This window comes from Giraffa tippelskirchi, chromosome 13 (genome assembly GCF_054371585.1).
Source record: "Giraffa tippelskirchi isolate mGirTip1 chromosome 13, T2T-mGirTip1v1.2.pri, whole genome shotgun sequence".
NCBI lineage: Eukaryota > Metazoa > Chordata > Mammalia > Artiodactyla > Giraffidae > Giraffa > Giraffa tippelskirchi.
In genome coordinates this window covers 69,297,269-69,317,054 of record NC_137287.1, presented here as the reverse complement: position 1 = coordinate 69,317,054, position 19,786 = coordinate 69,297,269, and the positions used below count along the sequence as shown (strand labels likewise).

The 19,786-nt window shown below is 38.0% G+C and overlaps 1 protein-coding gene across 7 annotated transcripts in view; it reads left to right on the top strand.

The window, feature by feature from the left end:
• The window catches only part of ARHGAP21 (Rho GTPase activating protein 21), a 129,155-nt gene that overhangs the window by 47,313 nt on the left and 62,056 nt on the right, over positions 1–19,786 (top strand). For 4 of the 7 annotated variants that reach the window (XM_081556797.1, XM_081556795.1, XM_081556796.1 and 1 more), the window contains 2 exons: positions 6,607–6,786; positions 9,375–9,399. In XM_081556797.1, the coding sequence (XP_081412923.1) occupies positions 6,607–6,786; positions 9,375–9,399 (205 nt within the window). Of the gene's footprint in view, positions 1–6,606; positions 6,820–9,374; positions 9,400–19,786 lie in introns of all 7 variants that reach the window. The other 3 variants (XM_081556799.1, XM_081556801.1, XM_081556800.1) reach the window with 3 other exon arrangements.

Genomic DNA, 19,786 nt, shown 5'->3' with positions numbered 1-19,786 from the left:
ATCAAGCGACCTTGTTATGAAGTCTTCTAAGGGAATCAGATGACAGTTCTTCATTCACAGGCATGTGAACACTATGATTCCATCCACTTCTAGGCTTCTTACACTCTGAGGCTGTTAGCACGCGAATTGGTGCTCATGGTGGGGAGCTGTGACACGTGTAGAGAGATAGCATCTGAAGGGTCCTCTCAAGTGGAGGAATCCGACTGCTGTGTCCTTCGCTGTGTGCCTGCAGTTTGCCCTTGTTATAAAATCCAGCAGATCAAAAGGCTCTGCGGGTAAGTAGGAGAAGGGGTGAGGAAGGCACATGTGTGTGTTTCTTTTCATCTTCTCTCTTTATGTAGGAAGAATGGTAACCCTCCCCTCTCCCTTGTAGGGAAAAGGTAAGGAGACTGCAGAGGATTCAATGTGATGTTCTTGGGAGGGTGAAATAATTGAGACAACAGAGCTTTGTGACATAAAAAAAAAAACTTCGTTTGCAGAGAGCAAAAACGAAGTTGCTTACTCTTTATCCCATTTTCTCCATTTTGTAAAGAACTCAGTAGAACAAGACACAGCAGGCTCTATGCAGCAACTTGAAGTTTGACACTAGGACCCTAGGGCCTTATCTATATGGTTCAGAGGAAAAAGGAAGCTTGAATATATTTGGGAGCTTTGATGCCCAAGTCATAATAATATACTAGAAATAAATTTAATGCATGTATTGTTTAAAGTTGTAAAATTAGAGTCCTGCAGAAAAATAAAAGCAATAAATTAAATAAAAGCGCTACTGGGGGAGAAAATCTATACAGATTATACAATGGAAAAGATGATGAAAAGTTCCTTGGTGGCTCAGCTGGTAAAGAATCTGCCTGCAATGAGGAGACCTGGGCTCGATCCCTGGATTGGGAAGATTCCCCTGGAGGAGGGCATGGCGACCCACTCCAGTATTCCTGCCTGGAGAATCCCCATGGACAGAGGAGCCTGGCAGGCTACAGTCCATGGGGTTACAAAGAATCAGACACAGTTGAGCAACTAAGCACATACACACACAGTGTGACACAGGAGAAACACTCTAGCCTCAGATTCAGGAACTATGATTTTAATTCTTACTCTGAATTAGCCTACAAAAATCTTACATACATCCCTTAACTAAACTGGGCCTCAGTTTCCTCATATAACAGGAAACGATTCACTTCTGTCTATCATATCTGAGATTCTTTTGGGCTTTAAAATTACATAAGGAGATGGCAACTGAGCACTTGAAAAGGTGTTCATCATGGACCACTAAGGAAATGCAAATATTATGGCACCAAGACACCACCACACACCTATCACAGTGACTAAAAGAAAAAATAACAATACCAAATTCTCTCGAGAATACAAACTTGAGAGAGAGAGAGAGAGACAGATATGGAGGGAATGAACTTATATGCTAAGATAAAATAATTTTCTCCTTTGGATCTCAAAAGAAGGATTCAGTCACAACCTAAAGCTTAACTAAACTCTTTGGATAATTAAGCCTAGAGTAAAAACTTTTCCTGTTACACATTCTACCTGATTATGTGATCACTTTTGCAGCTGAGACTCAGTTTGAGTCCCCCATGTTGGTGTTTGCTGTTATTCCCCCTCCCCCTCAAAACTTCCAAGTCTTAGAACGGGGAATAAGGTAAAATGTACTTATGATAAATGAGTTTCAAATGTGCAAAATCTCCATCAGTGGCTCAGAGTCTTGATTACTGTAGCTTTATACAAAGTCCTGTAATGTAAGTTCTCTAGTTTTGTTCTGCTTCTTCAAAGTTGTTTTGGTTGTTTAGGTCCTTTTAATTTCAAAGTGAATTTTAGTTCATCAACTTCCACAGAAAAATCTGCTTGGGTTTTGACTGGATTTCATTGAATCTATAGATCAGTTTCAGGAGCATTGACAGTATAATAATACTGAGTCTTCTAAACTGTGAGCATGGCATATCTCTCCATTTATTTAGATCTTCTTTACATCTGTCAGTTTTGGAATTACAGTTTACAGGTCTGGCAAATATTTTCTCATATTTATCCCTAAGTATTTTGTATTTTAAATGTTATTTTTAGGCCGATCACGTTATATGGCAGAAACCAACACAACCCTGTAAAACAATTATCCCGCAATTAAAAATAAATTTTTTTTAAATGTTACTTTTGAAATTTCAATTTCCAATTGCCTATTGTCAGTGTGTAAAAGGGCTTCACATGCTAGTAAAGTAATGCTTAAAATTCTCCAAGCTAGGCTTCAGCAATACATGAACCGTGAACTTCCAAATGTTCAAGCTGGTTTTAGAAAAGGCAGAGGAACCAGAGATCAAATTGCCAACATCTGCTGGATCATCAAACAAAACAGGAGAGTTCCAGAAAAACATCTATTTCTGCTTTATTGACTATGCCAAAGCCTTTGACTGTGTGGATCACAATAAACTGTGGAAAATTCTGAAAGAGATGGGAATACCAGAGCACCTGACCTGCCTCTTGAGAAACCTGTATGCAGGTCAGGAAGCAACAGTTAGAACTGGACATGGAACAACAGACTGGTTCCAGATAGGAAAAGGAGTATGTCAAGGCTGTATATTGTCACCCTGCTTATTTAACTTACATGCAAAGTACATCATGAGAAACAGTGGGCTGGAGGAAGCACAAGCTAAAATCAAGATTGCTGGGAGAAATATCAATAACCTCAGATATGCAGATGACACCACCCTTTTGGCAGAAAGTGAAGAAGAACTAAAGAGCCTCTTGATGAAAGTGAAAGAGGAGAGTGAAAAAGTTGGCTTAAAGCTCAACATTCAGAAACTAAGATCATGCCATCCGGTCCCATCACTTCACGGCAGATAGATGGGGAAACAGTGGAAACAGTGTCAGACTTTATTTTTCTGGGCTCCAAAATCACTGCAGATGGTGATTGCAGCCATGAAATTAAAAGACGCTTGCTCCTTGGAAGGAAAGTTACGATGAACCTAGACAGCATATTTAAAAGCAGAGACATTACTTTGTCAACAAAGGTCCCTCTAGTCTAGGCCATGGTTTTTCCACTGGTCATGTATGGATGTGAGAGTTGGACTATAAAGAAAGCTGGGCGCCAAAGAATTGATGCTTTTGAACTGTAGTGTTGGAGAAGACTCTTGAGAGTCCCTTGGACTGCAAGGAGATCCAACCAATCCATCCTAAAGGAAATCAGTCCCGGGTGTTCATTGGAAGGACTGATGTTGAAGCTGAAACTCCAATACTTTGGCCACCTGATGCAAAGAGCTGACTCATTTAAAAAGACCCTGATGCTGGGAAAGATTGAGGGCAGGAGGAGAAGGGGTCGACAGAGGATGAGACGGTTGGATGGCATCACTGACTCGATGGACATGGGTTTGGGTGGACTCCAGGAGTTGGTGATGGGCAGGGAGGCCTGGCATGCTGTGGTTCATGGGGTTGCAAAGAGTCGGACAGGACTGAGTGACTGAACTGATACTGATACTGAAAAGGGCTTCCTAGGTTGCTCAGTGATAAAGAATCCGCCTGCCAATGGAATAGACTCAGGTTTGATCCCTGGGTTGGGAAGATCCCCTGGAGAAAGAAATGGTCACCTACTCTAGTATTCTTGCCTGGAAAATTCCACGGACATAGGAGCCCGGCAGCCTACAGTACATGGAATTGCAAAGAATTGGACATTACTAAGCAACTGAGAACACACAGACAGTATGTAGAAATACTGTTCATTTTTATATTTTATAATACTTGCATTCCATTGAACAGGACTTGGTCCAATCTCCCCTACTGCAGTTTTGGAGAATGCTACTATCTAGTGTCTTCCCAAATGGAAAAGAAAATGAAATTGATGAATAGCTAACTAGTAATGGGGCTTCCCTGGTGGTTTAGAAGGTAAAGCATCTGCCTGCAATGTGGGAGACCCGGCTTTGATCCCTGGGTTGGGAAGATCCCCTCGAGAAGGAAATAGCCACCCATTCCAGTACTCTTGCCTGGAAAATCCCATGGATGGAGGAGCCTGGTAGGCTACACTCTGTGGGGTTGCAAAGAGTTGGACACGACTGAGCGACTTCACTTTCTTTCTTTCTAACTAGTAACAGCCAAAATATTGACTTATGATGAAAATATTTAGGATTTAGAAGTCTCTTGAAAAATGGCTTCCAGGAACTTTTTTTTTTTTAATTTGAATACCTTCATGTAAGGTATATTGTTGTAGAGGAATAGATAAGATTCACCAGTGAAACAAATTAAAAGTGTAGTAGAATCAAGCATATTCAAGTATTTGTCATTTGATAAAGGTGACATTTCACAACTGCTCTGATGAACTAGTAATTTCATACAAAATCTTAACAGCCAGGTAGACATATTAGGTTTTAGATACCTATTAGATTGGGGAGATGTCTGGGCTAGAGATAAAAATTGAATATATCACCAAAAGCCAGAGTAGAGGTAGAAAGGTCTATGGGCTGAGCCCTTTTGTTGTTCAGTTGCTAAGTCATGTCCGACTCTTTGCAACCCGATGGACTGCAGCACACCAGGCTTCCCTGCCCTTCACCACCTCCCAGAGCTTGCTCAAACTCATGTCCATTGAGTCAGTAATGCCCGGCAACCATCTCATCCTCTGTTATCCCCTTCTCCTCCCACCTTCAACCTTTCCCAGCATCAGGGTCTTTTCCAGTGAGTCAGTTCTTCTCATCAGGTGGCCAAAGTATCAGAGTTTCAGCTTCAGCATCAGTCCTTCCAATGAATATTCAGGGTTGATTTCTTATATTCCTTAATTCAGAAGTTGAGCCATTGAAGAGATAGCAAAGGAGACTGAGCAGAGGGAGCCTGGGAATTAGGAGGAAATTCAGTGTGGAAAGTCACGTGGAGAAATTTTTCCAGCAGGAAGTAATCCCCACACCAACTATTGGTCACCAAAGACGAGAGCTAAGAATTGACCGTTCAGTATAATGATGTAGAAGCCTTCAGGGCCTTGATGAAAGAGCAGTTTCAGGGATATAGGGAGGCCACAGCCTGATTTAAGGGGACTTAAGAGACAAATGGGAGAAAAAGAATTAGAGATAGCATTCATAGATAACTTCCAAGGGATCTTGCTCTAAAGGTAGAAAAACAAAGTGGAAGCTGGAGAAGACTGTGGTCAGAGAGGACTTTTGTTGTCCATTTAAGATAAAAGAACTTCCAAAAATGTACACATGCACCATGGGAATGAGGTCCTAAGGAGAAAGCATGATGTAAGAGAGGGAGGGAAGAATGGGTGAGACTGTGTCTTTGTCTGGGAAGAGGGACTGGCATCTACTACGCTAAGTGGTGGGACCTTAGAGCAATGGGGAGTGCAGCCATTGTCACAGGAAGGAGACAGGAGACCGTGGGACAGTGGGAAATAGGAGGGGAGATGTGGAAGGCGACAAAGGACTCATCTTGGCGCTTGTGTCTTTGGTGTAATGAAAGCAGGGTCATCAGCACCAAGTGAGGGCAGGGGAGAAGGTATGGAATAGTCGTTGGATGAATGGACTGGGGAGAAATGGATGCCAACACTGAAGGCTCGCGCTAGCTTAGTGATCATGAACTGAAGGGAGAGCAGTCGGCTTAATTTTCTGTTTTTGTCTACCCGTGTTCAACTGCGCGGGTGCAGGTGCAGAGCAGGCAATGTTGATTTATCCAGGGTTAGGTTTTCTCAGATGACTTTGAGGAGATGAGAGAAGGCAGAAGAGTGAACTGAAGCTGGTTTACGGGGGAGGTGAGGCCATGGGGCAGTGAGGAACTTGGTAGGGGCGGTAGGGTCAGCCTCAGATGGAAGAATGTGTAAGGGTTGATGTAGGAGAAGGATGAAGGGGTGGGCTCCTTGGTTTGAGATTGCAGAAAGCTTTTACTCCTGACCAGATAAGAGCCAAGAGTTGGGGGAGAGGAAAGCACACAACTGGAAAGCCAGGGTTTGGGAAGGATTATTTATGTGGATACTGAATTTATGCTTAGAACCTGAAGCCTGGTCTCTTATTTTCTAATGTCCTTTGCTGCCATTGGATTGACAACATGTTTAGGGTTCTTACTCAGCAACAGTTTCATGTTTTTTTCATGGTTTCTGTTTCTTATTCCTTAATGCTCTGAGATTTTCTTTGTGTTGTCTTTCATTTTTTCTATTGCATTTAAATTTTTTTGGTGAATTCTTTTTAAAATTCTGTGTATAATAAATATCCCCAGCCATAACTCATTTTTCTTATTATTACCATCATTTTTAATGACCCTAAGAGTCCATAATATGAATTTTTATAATTTATTCAGTTCTCCTGCTGGAGTTATTCTGGTTTTCTTTCTCCACAAACCATGCTGCTTATCTAGCCTTAGATATTGCATTTAAAATTTTAACCTGTCATTATATGTCTCACTTTCAAGAGTTCTTTCTTGGTTCTGATTAACTTTTCATAGCATCCCTTTCTCGAAAAAATTGAGTTTTTGATAATCTATGTGATTTTTTATGCCACATATAGTTCATGCATCAGAATACGGTTCTTTTTCTCCAGGCAGTTCCCCTCTACTCAGATGTTATATTTTTACACATAACATTTCCCCAAAATGATGAAATATATTGTGCTATATAGTTAACATTTAAATGTCTTTTCCTTTTAGGTATCAAAAAGTAAAGATGGAAAAGAACAAAGTGAAACTGTATCACCATCCGAAGATGAAATGTTCTCCTGGCCAGGTCCCAAGACAGTTATGTTGAAAAGAACATCTCAAGGCTTTGGTTTTACATTGAGACATTTTATTGTTTATCCCCCAGAGTCTGCAATTCAATTTTCATTCAAGGTAAGAGAAGTAATTAAAGTAGAATACAAGGCAGTTGCTGTCTCCTTGTGTTCCTCTCATCCTGCCTTCTGTCTTTTAAGGATTAAGTGTTATTGGGTTGGTCAAAAAGTTCATTTGGGTTTTTCCATAAGATGTTACGGAAAAACTCGAACAGACTTTTTGGCCAACCCAGTCTGTTTGCGTTTTTATTATATTCTTTCCCATCTTTTAGATATATTCCTGTCTTCTAGGACAAAACTTTAATCTCCTCTGAAAGATCATACTAATTTTGAACTACGTATCTTTTTTTACTAGCACTTCTAATTCTAAACTTCATTCTGCTTTTTCTAATATCTAGAAAGGGGTAAGTTTTCTGGGCAGAGCTTGCAGAGGAAATAGTTCATTAAAATATTTGGATAGTTGTAGAATTATTGGAATTAGATTCATAGTTAACTTTCAGATATGTAATATGGTGGCAAGTCAGAATTTAAAAACTCAGCTTCTCTAGAGTGAATTACACTCATAGGCTTCGACATATAGGAACACGATCTAATAAAGGGCAAATGGAATCACTGTAATGGCAGCGGACATGCTCAGTACTTGTTTTGTATTCTTTATTATTCTTTATGAGCGTTATCTCACTTTATTATTAGCTCCATATAACAGATGTGGAGACTGATGTGAAGTGGTGGACCTAGGATTTGAATTTGGCCAACGTGAATGCCTGATACTTAACTATTGTACAACAGTGTAATGGAAATAATGACATTCAGAAGACTTGGGGGACTTTGACCAAGACACTTAACTTCTTTTGGGCTCTAGATTTCCATTCTAAGTCAAGGGAATTGTACTAGAAGATTTGAAAGTCTCTTCTAAATCTAGGGCCGTCTTTTATAACGTCATATTGCTTCTGAAGACAACACACTTTTTAAACTATATTTTTCTTGGAAAATATAAGATAAACCTTTAAAACTACTAAAGAATTTTTAAGAATTATGAATTATTGCCACTTTTGGAATTTAAACTGACCAGATTGGTGTTCCTAAAATTTATAAAACAGTTGAACTGGATTGCCTAAATGGAATGGCACCCCACTCCAGTACTCTTGCCTGGAAAATCCCATGGATGGAGGAGCCTGGTAGGCTACAGTCCGTGGCGTCGCTAAGAGTCGAACACGTCTGAGTGACTTCACTTTCACTTTCACTTTCACAAACATCTACTTTACCTTAAAAAATGCCTTAAGTAGTATAACTTAGATACTAGGTCACATAAGAGAGTAATAGAGTCCCTTGCTTTAATTACATATTAAGACTGAATTTTGTTTTTTGTCTTTTGGTTTTGTTTTGAAGAAGAGTGTTGGATCGTGATGATATAGAGAGTACAGATTTTAAAAGATAATTTTACCAAACATAGGTTTAAAATGCATTGTTGGAAAATATTTCTAGAAATTTCTGTGGTGCAGTGTAACTATTAGCAGCACAGGTCTTTGGAGTCAAAAGAGTGGGTTTGAGTCCTGTGTCTGCTCTTTGTCAGCTTTGTGTCCTTGAGTGAGTCTCTTAACAGACAGTGACAGCACTTTCCTCATGGGTGGCTGGGTTGATTAAGTGATATAATACATGTAAAATAGCACAGAAATTGGCAGACAGTAATTGCTCATTAAACCTCAGCGATTAATGCTGTTATTTAACACAGATGTTCTTGCAAATAGGTCTCAGTCTTACAACTTTTACATGGAAAATATTTATTGAAATCTTTTCAATTTGAAAACTTGTTCATCCACTTCAAAGGAGTGTATAAAAATTAATATTGTAGAGCTTTCAGAAAATGTACCATTAATACCACAGTGTCTTTCTTATGTTACGTAGCTGGCAACCTTGTTGCCAGAACAGTCTCAGAACAGAGCTTGTAACCAGGAAAAAAAAAAAATTACGTATTTGGGCAGCCAAAATAAAGGTCAAAAATTATATAACAAATTAGCAGCCCTTCACTAAATGTCTGTTTTTCTTTCCATAGTACATTGTACATAGTACATTGCTTTTCATATGATACTCAACAAATATTTGAGTAAATGCATTTTCATGCTAGGTTTTCAAAGTTGCTTTTCTAATTTCCCAGCTAGAGGTAGACAACATGGCAGCAAGACAGCATGGTGGCAATGAACACAACCAAGTAGATAGACCTCAAAGTTTTAAAGATACAGCGATTTGGAACCAATTTATCCAAAGATAGTTCTGAGTGCTGTAGTAGCCTTAAAAGGCACATTTTTTTAAGGTTTAGTACATAAATGATGAACCAGCCTGACCCTCTCTTCCAGGTGCTAGCTTTATCCATACAGTTGCCCGCTTCTGACAGCTCTCTTTGGATGTCTGTTTAGACAGCTTACACTCAGCATGTCAGAAACTGAACTTCTGTTGTCCTCCTTAAACTGGCTTTACCTGAAGCTTTTCCATCTCCATGCATGACAGCTTCATCCTGCTGGCAAAAGGCATTGTTAGTGAGATTGTAATTGGCACATTTTCAGGAGAGCAGTTTGAATTTAGTTCAGCCTTGCTGTGAGTTTACCAGTTTTAAACATGTATTCACATGAATTTATACTTTTTGTTTTGTAGGATGAAGAAAATGGCAACAGAGGAGGTATGTTTATAAAAGTTTTAATTTTTCTCTGATAGTTTTTCTACTCATGTCCTATCATTCTTTAAGTAACATTCAATGAGATGATAGAGTTTTTGGAGTCCACGTATAAAAGAGTCTCTAGTGTGAGAGTCATAGAAATTAAACATTTTTACTGTCACCTTCAAAATTTAATGGATTCCCTCGTGTCACCATGATCTGAATGTGTGATGATTTTATTGCCAATTATTTGTTAGTGTTATGTAGCAGAACGTATCATCGTTCTGTGGAAAGTAATTCTGAGTTTTTTTTTTATGCAATTAATAATCTTACAAATTTAGTGATTTGGTGTATGTTTTATCTACTAGATTTATTGGTTCAAATATTGAGAAATATTTTGATCCTTCTAGTTACTCTTGATTTAAACATATTTAATGGGCTTGAAAGGAAAATCAGCCTGGGGATAGTTATTTCTGAAAAACTGCCATTTTTATTTTTGTTTTAATTTTATATGAACTTTAATGACTTAAAATTTATACACAATAAAATGCACCCATTTAAAAAACTTATTTCTAGATAATTTTAGATGTTTAAAAATTTGTAAAAATAGTGACGAGTTTCTGTATGCTCTTTCTTTCAACTTCCCCCAACGTTAAAAACATAACTATGGTACAACTAAGAAAATCAAGACGTTAGCATTGGTATGACACTCCTCTCTAAACTGCAGAATTTATTTGGATTTTGCCTCTTTTCTGTTCCCAGATTTCATATTGCATTCACTTTTCATGACGCCTTGATTCTTGTAGTCTGTGACAGCTTCTCAGTCTTTCCTTAAAATCCGTGGCCTTGAAACTTTGAGTAGTATGGTTATTTTGTACAGTGTTCTTCAGTTTGGTTTTGTCCGATAATCTTTTGTTTGAAGTGATACCTTTTTAGCAAGAATACCTATTTGTACCAATTAAGTGTATTGTTTACTTAAGGTTTTGTTTTGATAAATACATCACTTGGGAAACCACCAGTCCAATCAAGGTGTGATTCTGAAAAGAACCTTTCCATCATCCGTAAAGTTCCCTTGTGCCGCTATGCTGTCAACACTGCTGGCCCCAGACAACCACCGATCTGCTTTACGTCACGATAGATGAGTTTTGCATCTTCCAGAATTTCTTATAAACAGAAAATACAATGTGTACTCTTTTTTCTCTTTCACTTGTCATGGTGTTTTTTGTTTTTTTTGTCCAATAAGAGTATAGTCGCTTTACACTGTTGTGTTTGTTTCTGCTGTATAGCAAAGAGAATCAGCCACGTGTATACATGCATCCCCTCTTGGATTTCCTTCCCATTTAGGTCACCACAGTAGGTGCTGTAATGCTATACAGTAGGTTCTCTCATTAGTTACCTACTTTATGCATAGTAGTATATGTATGCCAATCCCAATCTCCTAATCCATCCCCCACCTTGTCATAGTATTTTTGAGATTCACCATATTGTACGTGTAGGTACTAATAGTACTATTTTTTATTTTTTCCTGAGTGGTTTTCCCCTGCCTGAATGGGCCATACAGTGTTCATCCTCTCCCCAGTTGATACACTTTTGTAATAGCATCTCTGATTTGAGGTATTACATTCAGGGTTCAAAAGAGAGGAAAATGGTTTCTTTCAGCACTATGAAAAATAATCTGAGTGTGCAGGGTGAGGTAGGACCCTTCATAGTTATCACCGTTGTGCAAGATAGGCCACTCCTGTGTCACCATCTGTCATGCTCCAGGGCTCAGGATGGATTCCAAATGTTACTTGGCCTCAGTGGCGAAAGGCAAAACTGACAAAACCAGCATCAGCATGAGAAGGACGTGGGTGCTCTCTCTCCCCATCACCCTGTGGATTGATGTGCTAATGCCTGGGCTACTTAATGGACACGCTTGCACCTAGAATTTAACGCCTCTCGCTTTCTAGTTTCTACTGGGAGAGATATACTGCTAATAAATGTAGAAGGACTTAGTTATAAAACTGTACTCTGCAGAAGATTATATTTCTGACATATCTGTTCACTGAAGTGAGCAGGTTTCATTATATGCTTTGACTGGAGAGAATAAAACATTTATAAGGGAAAACTTGAAAGATACAGATCCAGCTGAAGATTTGGACTAGTGTGAACAAGCGAGACTAAAGGGTGTGGTCTGCTGGGAAAATTTACAGTTTAAATACTGTTTTATTTATTAATTTATATTTAATCTCCTTGAAAAAAGAATTTGTGTTCACGTGCACATATTATACTAAGATAAAAATGAGATTAAAACATTCATGGGGGAGAGTGAAAAGTGACTCAGTCGTGTACGACTCTTTATGACCCCTTGGACTATACAGTCCATGGAATTCTCCAGGCCAGAATACTGGAGTGGGTAGCCTATCCCTTCTCCAGCAGATCTTCCCAACCCAGGAATCGAACTGGGCTCTCCTGCGTTGCAGGCGGATTCTTGACTAACTGAGCTATGAGAAAAGCCCCATCTTTTCATGAGGGAAAAGATGAATTAAACTGACACTCGGGAGGTTTAGTCCACATGAATGTGTGCTATAGATCCTACACTGTTATCAAAGACGGGCTGTAAATTTGCTTTTGAGCTTTCCCAGTGGGAAAAAAAAGAGGGAAAGAAAGAAGGATTATTATTTAAGGATTAGCTGAGGATTCACAGTTACCATCTGCAATGTGGGAGACCTAGGTTCTATCCCTGAGTTGGGAAGATCCCCTGGAGGAGGGCATAGCAACCCATTCCAGTATTCTTGCCTGGAGAATTCCATGGACAGAGGAGCCTGGTGGGCTACAGTCCATGGGGTTGCAGAGAGTTGAACACGGCTGAGTGACTAAGCACAAGGATTCATGTTATCCATAAGAAAACAACATCTGGTTTGCACTGAAGTCTGAGACAGATTTCTCCTATGGTTCCTCATAATGGAAACAAAGATAATGTAGTAGGTAACATCCTCAATACCGTCCTTTTATATGAATATTTTTAAACAGATTCCTCAGTGTAAGTTGATTTCAAAAGCCTGTGGTCCAGTTTAGTCTAAAGAACTTCTCAACTGGGGACAGATTTTCTCCCCAGGGGATACATGGCAACATCAGTAGACATTTTTGGTTGTCACAGTTGGGGTGGTGGGGAGAGTATGCTGCTGGCACCCAGCAGGGAGAGGTCAGAGATGCTGCTGAGAACTGAACTGAACTGAACTGATCCCTCACAACTGAGTTTTGATCTGAAAGTTACCACTATAGTTTGAGATTAAATTATCTGGCTATTCTACTGGCACTGTATGCTGTCAATGAGGGAATAATCATACGTAAGAAAAATGTTACAGTTTAAGAAAATACGGAGTCAGTCAGTATTTAATAACTAAAAGAGATATAGTTAATAGCTTAAAAATCAAAGAATGTAAATAATTAAAATGTAATAAACTTATCAGGAGTCCAACAGACGGAGGGAGATAATAATTATAAGCTTGGTTAACAATTTAATTTAAAATGCTAATACGTGTGTTAGTCGCTCAGTCTTGTCTGACTCTTTGCAACCCTGTGGACTGTACCCCACCAGCTCCCCTGTCCATGGAATTCTTCAGGCAAGAATACTGGAGTGGATAGCCATTTCCTTCTCCTGGGGATCTTCCCGACCCAGGGATTGAAACGTTGTCTCCTGCATTGCAGGCAGATGCTTTACCACCTAAGCTACGAGGGAAGCCCTAAAATACTAATTATAGAATTAAAATAAACACAGCATAACTAAGATTTTTAAAATAAGAGAAATATAAATTCAAGCACCTTATCTCCTGCAAAGCAAGATCTGTCAAATTAAGATTATTTATAAAGTCTGGAACATCTGTATGTTTTCTTCCTAAGAAGAAGAATATGGAAAGTTACGAGAATACCTAAAGCAATCATCTAGGTATGTTTATAATATACTTGGAGAAATGCTTGATTTTTTTGAAAATTTTTGGAGGATGGTAGAAATTAATATATGATTGAAGACTTTATACTAGGAATCATAATACATGCTATTATCTCATTTAAGCCTTGCTATAATGCTTTGAGGTGTAAGACAATATTCCCCTTTTGTAGATGAGGAAACTGAGGGTGAAAAAGCTGTAAAGTAACTTGCCCAGGATCACACAGCTAAGTGACAGAGCTGGACTTCCAAATCAGGCTTGTATAACTCTGAAGTCCATCTTTTTGAAACTGTTCTGTTGACTTAAATTGTTTGACTTATATAGTGTCAAGAATTAGTAGATAAATACTGGATATATTTACTGCATTAGGAAAGTAATTCTGTGAAATGTCTCTGAATTGAAAAGGTTGAAAACGAATGTTCCATATTTGTGAACACCTAAGGATAATGTATTCACAAGAAGATCAGGGAAGCAGCAAGTCCAGAGGCCCCAGAGACATCTTACAGAAGCAACCACCCCTTGTTGCTGGAGTCTGAATAGCCGGCTGGCAGTGGACCTGGAAAGCTGAATGGGTTTAAAGAGTTCCTGGTGCTCTGGGTCCTTTTGCCGCCCAGGGCCAGGCTTGCTTTTGTCATCCCCGTTGGCAGTGAGGGGTCACAGGCTGGTCTACAGGGGCCTCCTGAACTTACATTTAGTGCTAACAGTACCATTTCAAATAAACTGATTGGATGGGCTGTCAGAACATATTCTCTGTGAAAAAATTTCTTCTGACTTGAGAGCAGTTATTTATAGACCTGTTTTAAAAACACAACCTATTTGGAGACAGGCGACTTGTAATCTGTTATTTTGATTCAGATGAACGTTTCAATATTCATTTTATAGTCTCATTTCCTTTTCAGACTTATTTTCAAGAGTATTGAGATTACAAAATCCTTTTCTATGAATTTTATTTAATGAAATAGAATCCCAGCCTCCGGTGCAGTGATCCGAGTCAGCGCCTAGAATCACTGGAGAGAAAAGAATTCCCAGAATTTTATTCAAGCTCCTGAGAGATCTTGCTAGGTTGCCAGAATTCTGCGCAACAGTTGAAAGGTTCTGTTTTGTTGTTCTTTTCCTTTTGGCAATTTAGTGGAGTCTCTTTTTGCCACTTAACTTTCTGATTATTTTCTTTACCCGTTTTACATTTGGTTATATATTATTTCTCATATCTTATATATATGTGTGCTCTCTTGTTTTTTAAGATTTTTCATTCTTGTTGGTTAGTTTTCTGCACTATAATGCAGATACTGTATACAAGAAAAAGGCCATTGCGGTAGAAAAATATTTTTTGGTGATAATAATAAATGCTATCTTGCTGACATCCTGTCATCCCTTAAATCATAACTTCATAAATAGTCAAAATAAGAATAATTGAAGGTTTGTAATTACCGTTATTTGTCTTTTACTTGTTCTATGAGAAAAATTCTAACTCAGCTTAGGTGTAGGGACACTTCCAAGATTCTAAAATTTGTGTATCATTTTGTTGGATGCTTCAGTAACTGTTGGATTTCTACTTTGGCATTAAATTTTATATTCAAGCATGTTAATGGTAGGAAGAAAGATATCTGGGGATTCTGTAAACTTTCTCAGTAGTAAAAATTTGTATTTTGTGATTGCAGTCACTTCTGACTAAACAGCTCTATAGACTATGTTAGAGTTTTCAAATGAAGGATATTTTAGTGGCAAGAAATAGAACCCTCCCCATGCCTAAGCCACCTTGGGAAAGATGTGTTAATTATAAAAAACAAATAGGGCATCTCCAAATTCAAAGTTAAACACCATAGGATACCCAAATGTGCCAGAAACCAGAAATAGGACCTGGAAAGCAACTAAAACCAGAGGATCAACAACAAAACCTTATCATATGATCTTCCAGAGGCCCAGACTCTGCTATTTACAGGATGATTTAAATAATGTTTACAGATAATTTTGATTATACATGATTGTCTCACGTGCTGACCTCTGTACAAAGTACACGTTCACCATCTCCTTCCTTCCTCTCTCATCATAATAATTCCAAATACCCCCAGAGAGAAATATAATTGGCCTAGTTCATCATTTAATGAACAGCACTCACTATGTTTAGAGAGCAAATGTTCTTCACTTTAATGAAGAGCTAAATTCTGAAGAGCTGAGAAAATTGAGTATATTTTATGCCAATGATTTCCATTAATAGATTGAAAACCTATTCCCTCAGGATAATATAACACTAAAATATGGACCTGAAAATTGGTTAGAAGAAGAAATTCTTGTTATGCGTAGATCTATGGTCTGTGGCGTGGTGGTAGGGTGTCAGGTTTGTGTTCTTGTTACTTTTGAAAAGTAGAAATACTGAGTGGGGTTCACTCATCTTATATCATTGAAAAGGAGCATTAACTGAACTTCTTTGGATCCATTTTTAACTGTATTGACAGTTAAATTATTTGAGCTTTGAGTTCCTCTGGTAGTTACACTAAATATAGCTTAGTAAATATACTAATATTTCGTATATTAGTTCTTTACCAACTGAGCTATCAGGGAAGTCCATATTAGCATATAGTAAATATACTAATAACTTGATAAATATACTAATTAGCTACATACTTTTATTAACTTCTAATGCTGTTCAGTTGAACATAAGTGTCTTAAGCTGTCTTGAAAATATTTTACAAAGTAGAATTGATGATGATGATGTTCATGGTGATGATGGTGATGAGGAAGGTGGTGATGGGGTGATGATGATGGTGGGAGTGGTGATGATGGCAGAGGCAACAGGGTGGAGGTGGCAGCCACAGCAGCAAACTTACAGTGTGCTGGTTACTATTCTAAGACTGTGTGGTTAACTTATTTAATCATCACAACTTTCTGAGATGGATATTATCACCTCCATTTTTTGAACACATTAATTTATTTTAATTGGAGGCTAATTACTTTACAGTATTGTGGTGGTTTTTGTCATACATTGACACCTCCATTTTTAAGATGAGGAAATTGAGACACAAAGTGTCTACGTAGCAAGTGGTAGAACTAAACAGTCTGATTCTAGAGTTTTCTCTCAATTCCCACCCCAGCTTCTCAGAAAGATCTTTGCTCTCACATAATTCATTCTTGAAAATGTGTAATAAAGAGGCTCTGTTCCCTTGAAAGTCAAGCAATATTAAAAAAAAAAAAAAATCACTGATTCAACTTACAGATAAAATTTGGTTAACATTGTATTAGCCTTTCAGATTTGTTCTTTAGTTTCTTCTTTGTTTTTATAATGAACATGTACTTGTCTTAAATCTGCTGGGCTTAAGGATAAAGCATCATTACTTTAATGTCTGCAATTGGTTTTCATCTTGGATTCAGTTACATAATGACAGATAACACTTTTTTTGTTGTTTTTGTTTGTGTGTGTGTGTGTGTGTGTGTGTGTGTGTGAGATGATAAGAGCATTTACAGGTATTTACCCAAGATAAATGAAACATGCCTGCAAAAATACTTGTACAGAAATGTACATAGTTGCTTTTTCATATTAAATAAAACACTGGATTGAGCTGACCAAAATAGCAAACAACATATGAATGGGTGACTAAATTGTGGTGTATCTGTTTGTGGACTACACATGGCATCCGGGATCAATCTCAAAAACATTTCTTTTCTTGAGGTGAAAGTCACCTAATATAAAGTTCACCATTTTAAAGTGAACAATGCAGTGACATTTAGCACAGAATTAAAAGGCGTGTGTACAATGTGTATCTGCCCCCTCTATCTAGTTCCAGAACATTCTATCACCCCGAAAAGAAACCCATGTCCAGTAGGCAGTCATTCACTGTTCTCCCTTCGCCCTGGTCCTGGGCAACCACCAATCTGCTTTCTGTCCCCAAGGAACTTAACCTATTCTAAGTATTTCATATAGGTGGAATCATACCATGTGTAACCTTTTCCGTATGGCTTCTTCCACTTTAGTGTTAATGTTTTCGAGGTTTGTACATGTGTCACATATATCAATACTTCATTCTTTTTTATGGATGAACAATGGTATGTTGTTTCTACATACCACAGTTTGTTTATCCATTCATTTGAGCCTTTGAAAGTGAAAGTGTTAGTTGCTCAGTCCTATCCAACTCTTTGCGACCACATGGACTGGAGCCCACCAGGCTCCTCTATCCATAATTCTCCAGGCAAGAATACTGGAGTGGGTTGCCATTTTCTTACTCCAGGGGATCTTCCGAACCCAGGGACTGAACCCAGGTCTCCTACATTGCAGGCAGATTCTTTAGTCTGAGTCACTATGACCCCATGGACTGTAGCCCACCAGATTCCTCTGTCCGTAGATTTCTCCAGGCAAGAATACTGGAGTGGGTTGCCATTTCTTTCTCCAGGGGATCTTCCAGACTCAGGGATTGAACCCAGGTTTCCTGCGTTGCAGGCAGATTCTTTACAGTCTGAGCCACTATGAAGATGCCTTTAGATTGTTGTGATTAGTGCTCCTATGAACATGCATGTACAAGTATTTGTTTACATTCCTCTTTTTAATTCTTTGAGATGTATATGTAGGAGTGTAATTGCTGGATCATGTGGTAATTATTTGTTTAACATTTTGAGGATCTATTGAATTGTTTTTTGTACCACCTGCACCATTTTTACATTTCCACTGGCAATATATGATTTACATATATCTTTCTCTGATTCTGTAGGTTGTCTTTTTATTTTCTTGATAATCTCCTTAGATGCACACAATTTTAACTTTTGGTGAAATCTCATTTATCTACTTTGGTTTCTCATGCTTTTCCTATGAAGCTTTATTTTGATTAATGAAGAAGGCAAGCACAAAAGAGTACAAACTGTCTAATTCCATTTATGTGAAACTCTAGGAAAGCCAAATCTAAACGAATCTGTGGTTGCCTGAATTGACTGGAAAGGGGCACAAGAGAAGTTTTTGGCTTGATGGAAAGGTTCAGATCTTGATTGTGGTGGTGGTTGCATGGGTGGGTACATTTGTAAAAGCTTACGAACTGTTAAATGGGTACATTTTATGTTAAAATAAGAAAGTTGATTTAAAACAAAAAGAACGTATTCAATTCAGTTATTCAGTCTACTGTTGGTGGATATTTAGATTTGTTTCCAATGTTCAGCTGTTTCAAGCAGTACAACTACAAGCCATCTTATTACGTGTACTTTGTGCATTTATATACTCATTTCTGATGGGTATGTATATCTAGGAATGGCATTACTGAATCATAGGTATGAATCATAGGTATGAATCATAGGTATGCACATTGTCACATTTGGTAGGTATGGCTAAAACGTTTTCCAAAGTGACTATACCAGTTCACACATCCATCAGCAGGGTATGAGAATTCTAGTTGCTGCATATCTTTACTAACACTTGACATTTGTCTTTTTAATTTTATTCATTTTAGTGAGTGTGTGGTGTTGTGGAATTTGGGTTAAAGTTTCTTGACACTGATGAAGTTGATTACCGTTTATTTGGTTATTAGCTATCAGTCCTTTTAAATAATTATTTTGTAGGTGTCTTCAAATATTTTTGATGAAGACTTTCTTAGTTTTGTATTTAGCAGATATTCTGCTGTGACTTGCCTTTCAATTTCTTATTAGTAATTCTGATAAAGGGAAGTTCTTAATTTTAATTTAGTCCAAATTATCAATCTTTTCTTTTATGGTTAGGGCTTCCCTTGTGGCTCAGATGGTAAAGAATCTGCCTGCAGTGCAGGAGACCTGAGTTCAATTCCTGGGTCAGGAAGATCCCAGATTATCAATCTTTTCTTTTATAAAGTTAATACTTTGAATATTATTGTAGAAATTTTTTTCTACTAGAAGGTCGTGAAGATATTCTCCTTTATTATTTTTCAAATACTTTATTGTTTTGTCATTGACAAACTTACAATTCACCTATAATTGATTATTTTTACATGTAGTATAGGATCAAGGTTAATTTTTTCCCCATATGGATATGAATTGGCCTGGAAATATTCAGTGAAAAATCTGTACTTTTTCTACTGCTTAGTAACACCACCTGATCACACAGTGTCTCCATATGTTTTGGTTGGTTTCTGGACCTTATTCTGTTCCAGGGGTTGACATATGGCTCAGTTTTGTACAGCTTCCAAACTAAGAATAGTTGTATATTTTTAAAAGGTTGTTTAAAAACAGAAGAATATGCAGCAGAGACTGTATGAATCCTTCAAAGGCTAAAATGTTTAGCATCTGGCCCTTTACAGAAGAGTTTGCCAAACTCTGTTCCATTCCATTGGTCACTTTCTTTGGAGCAAGACTGATCTTAATTGCTACAGCTATATAATAAGGGTTGCTGTTAGATAGACTAAGTCTTCCAGTTTTGTTTTCAAGATTGGATTGGCTATTCTTGTCCATTTGCAGTAACACACACGCACACAAGATATTATGGAAAAACCTGAAGGAACTTTTTAGTCAACCCAATACAAATTCTTCTGGAATTTTGA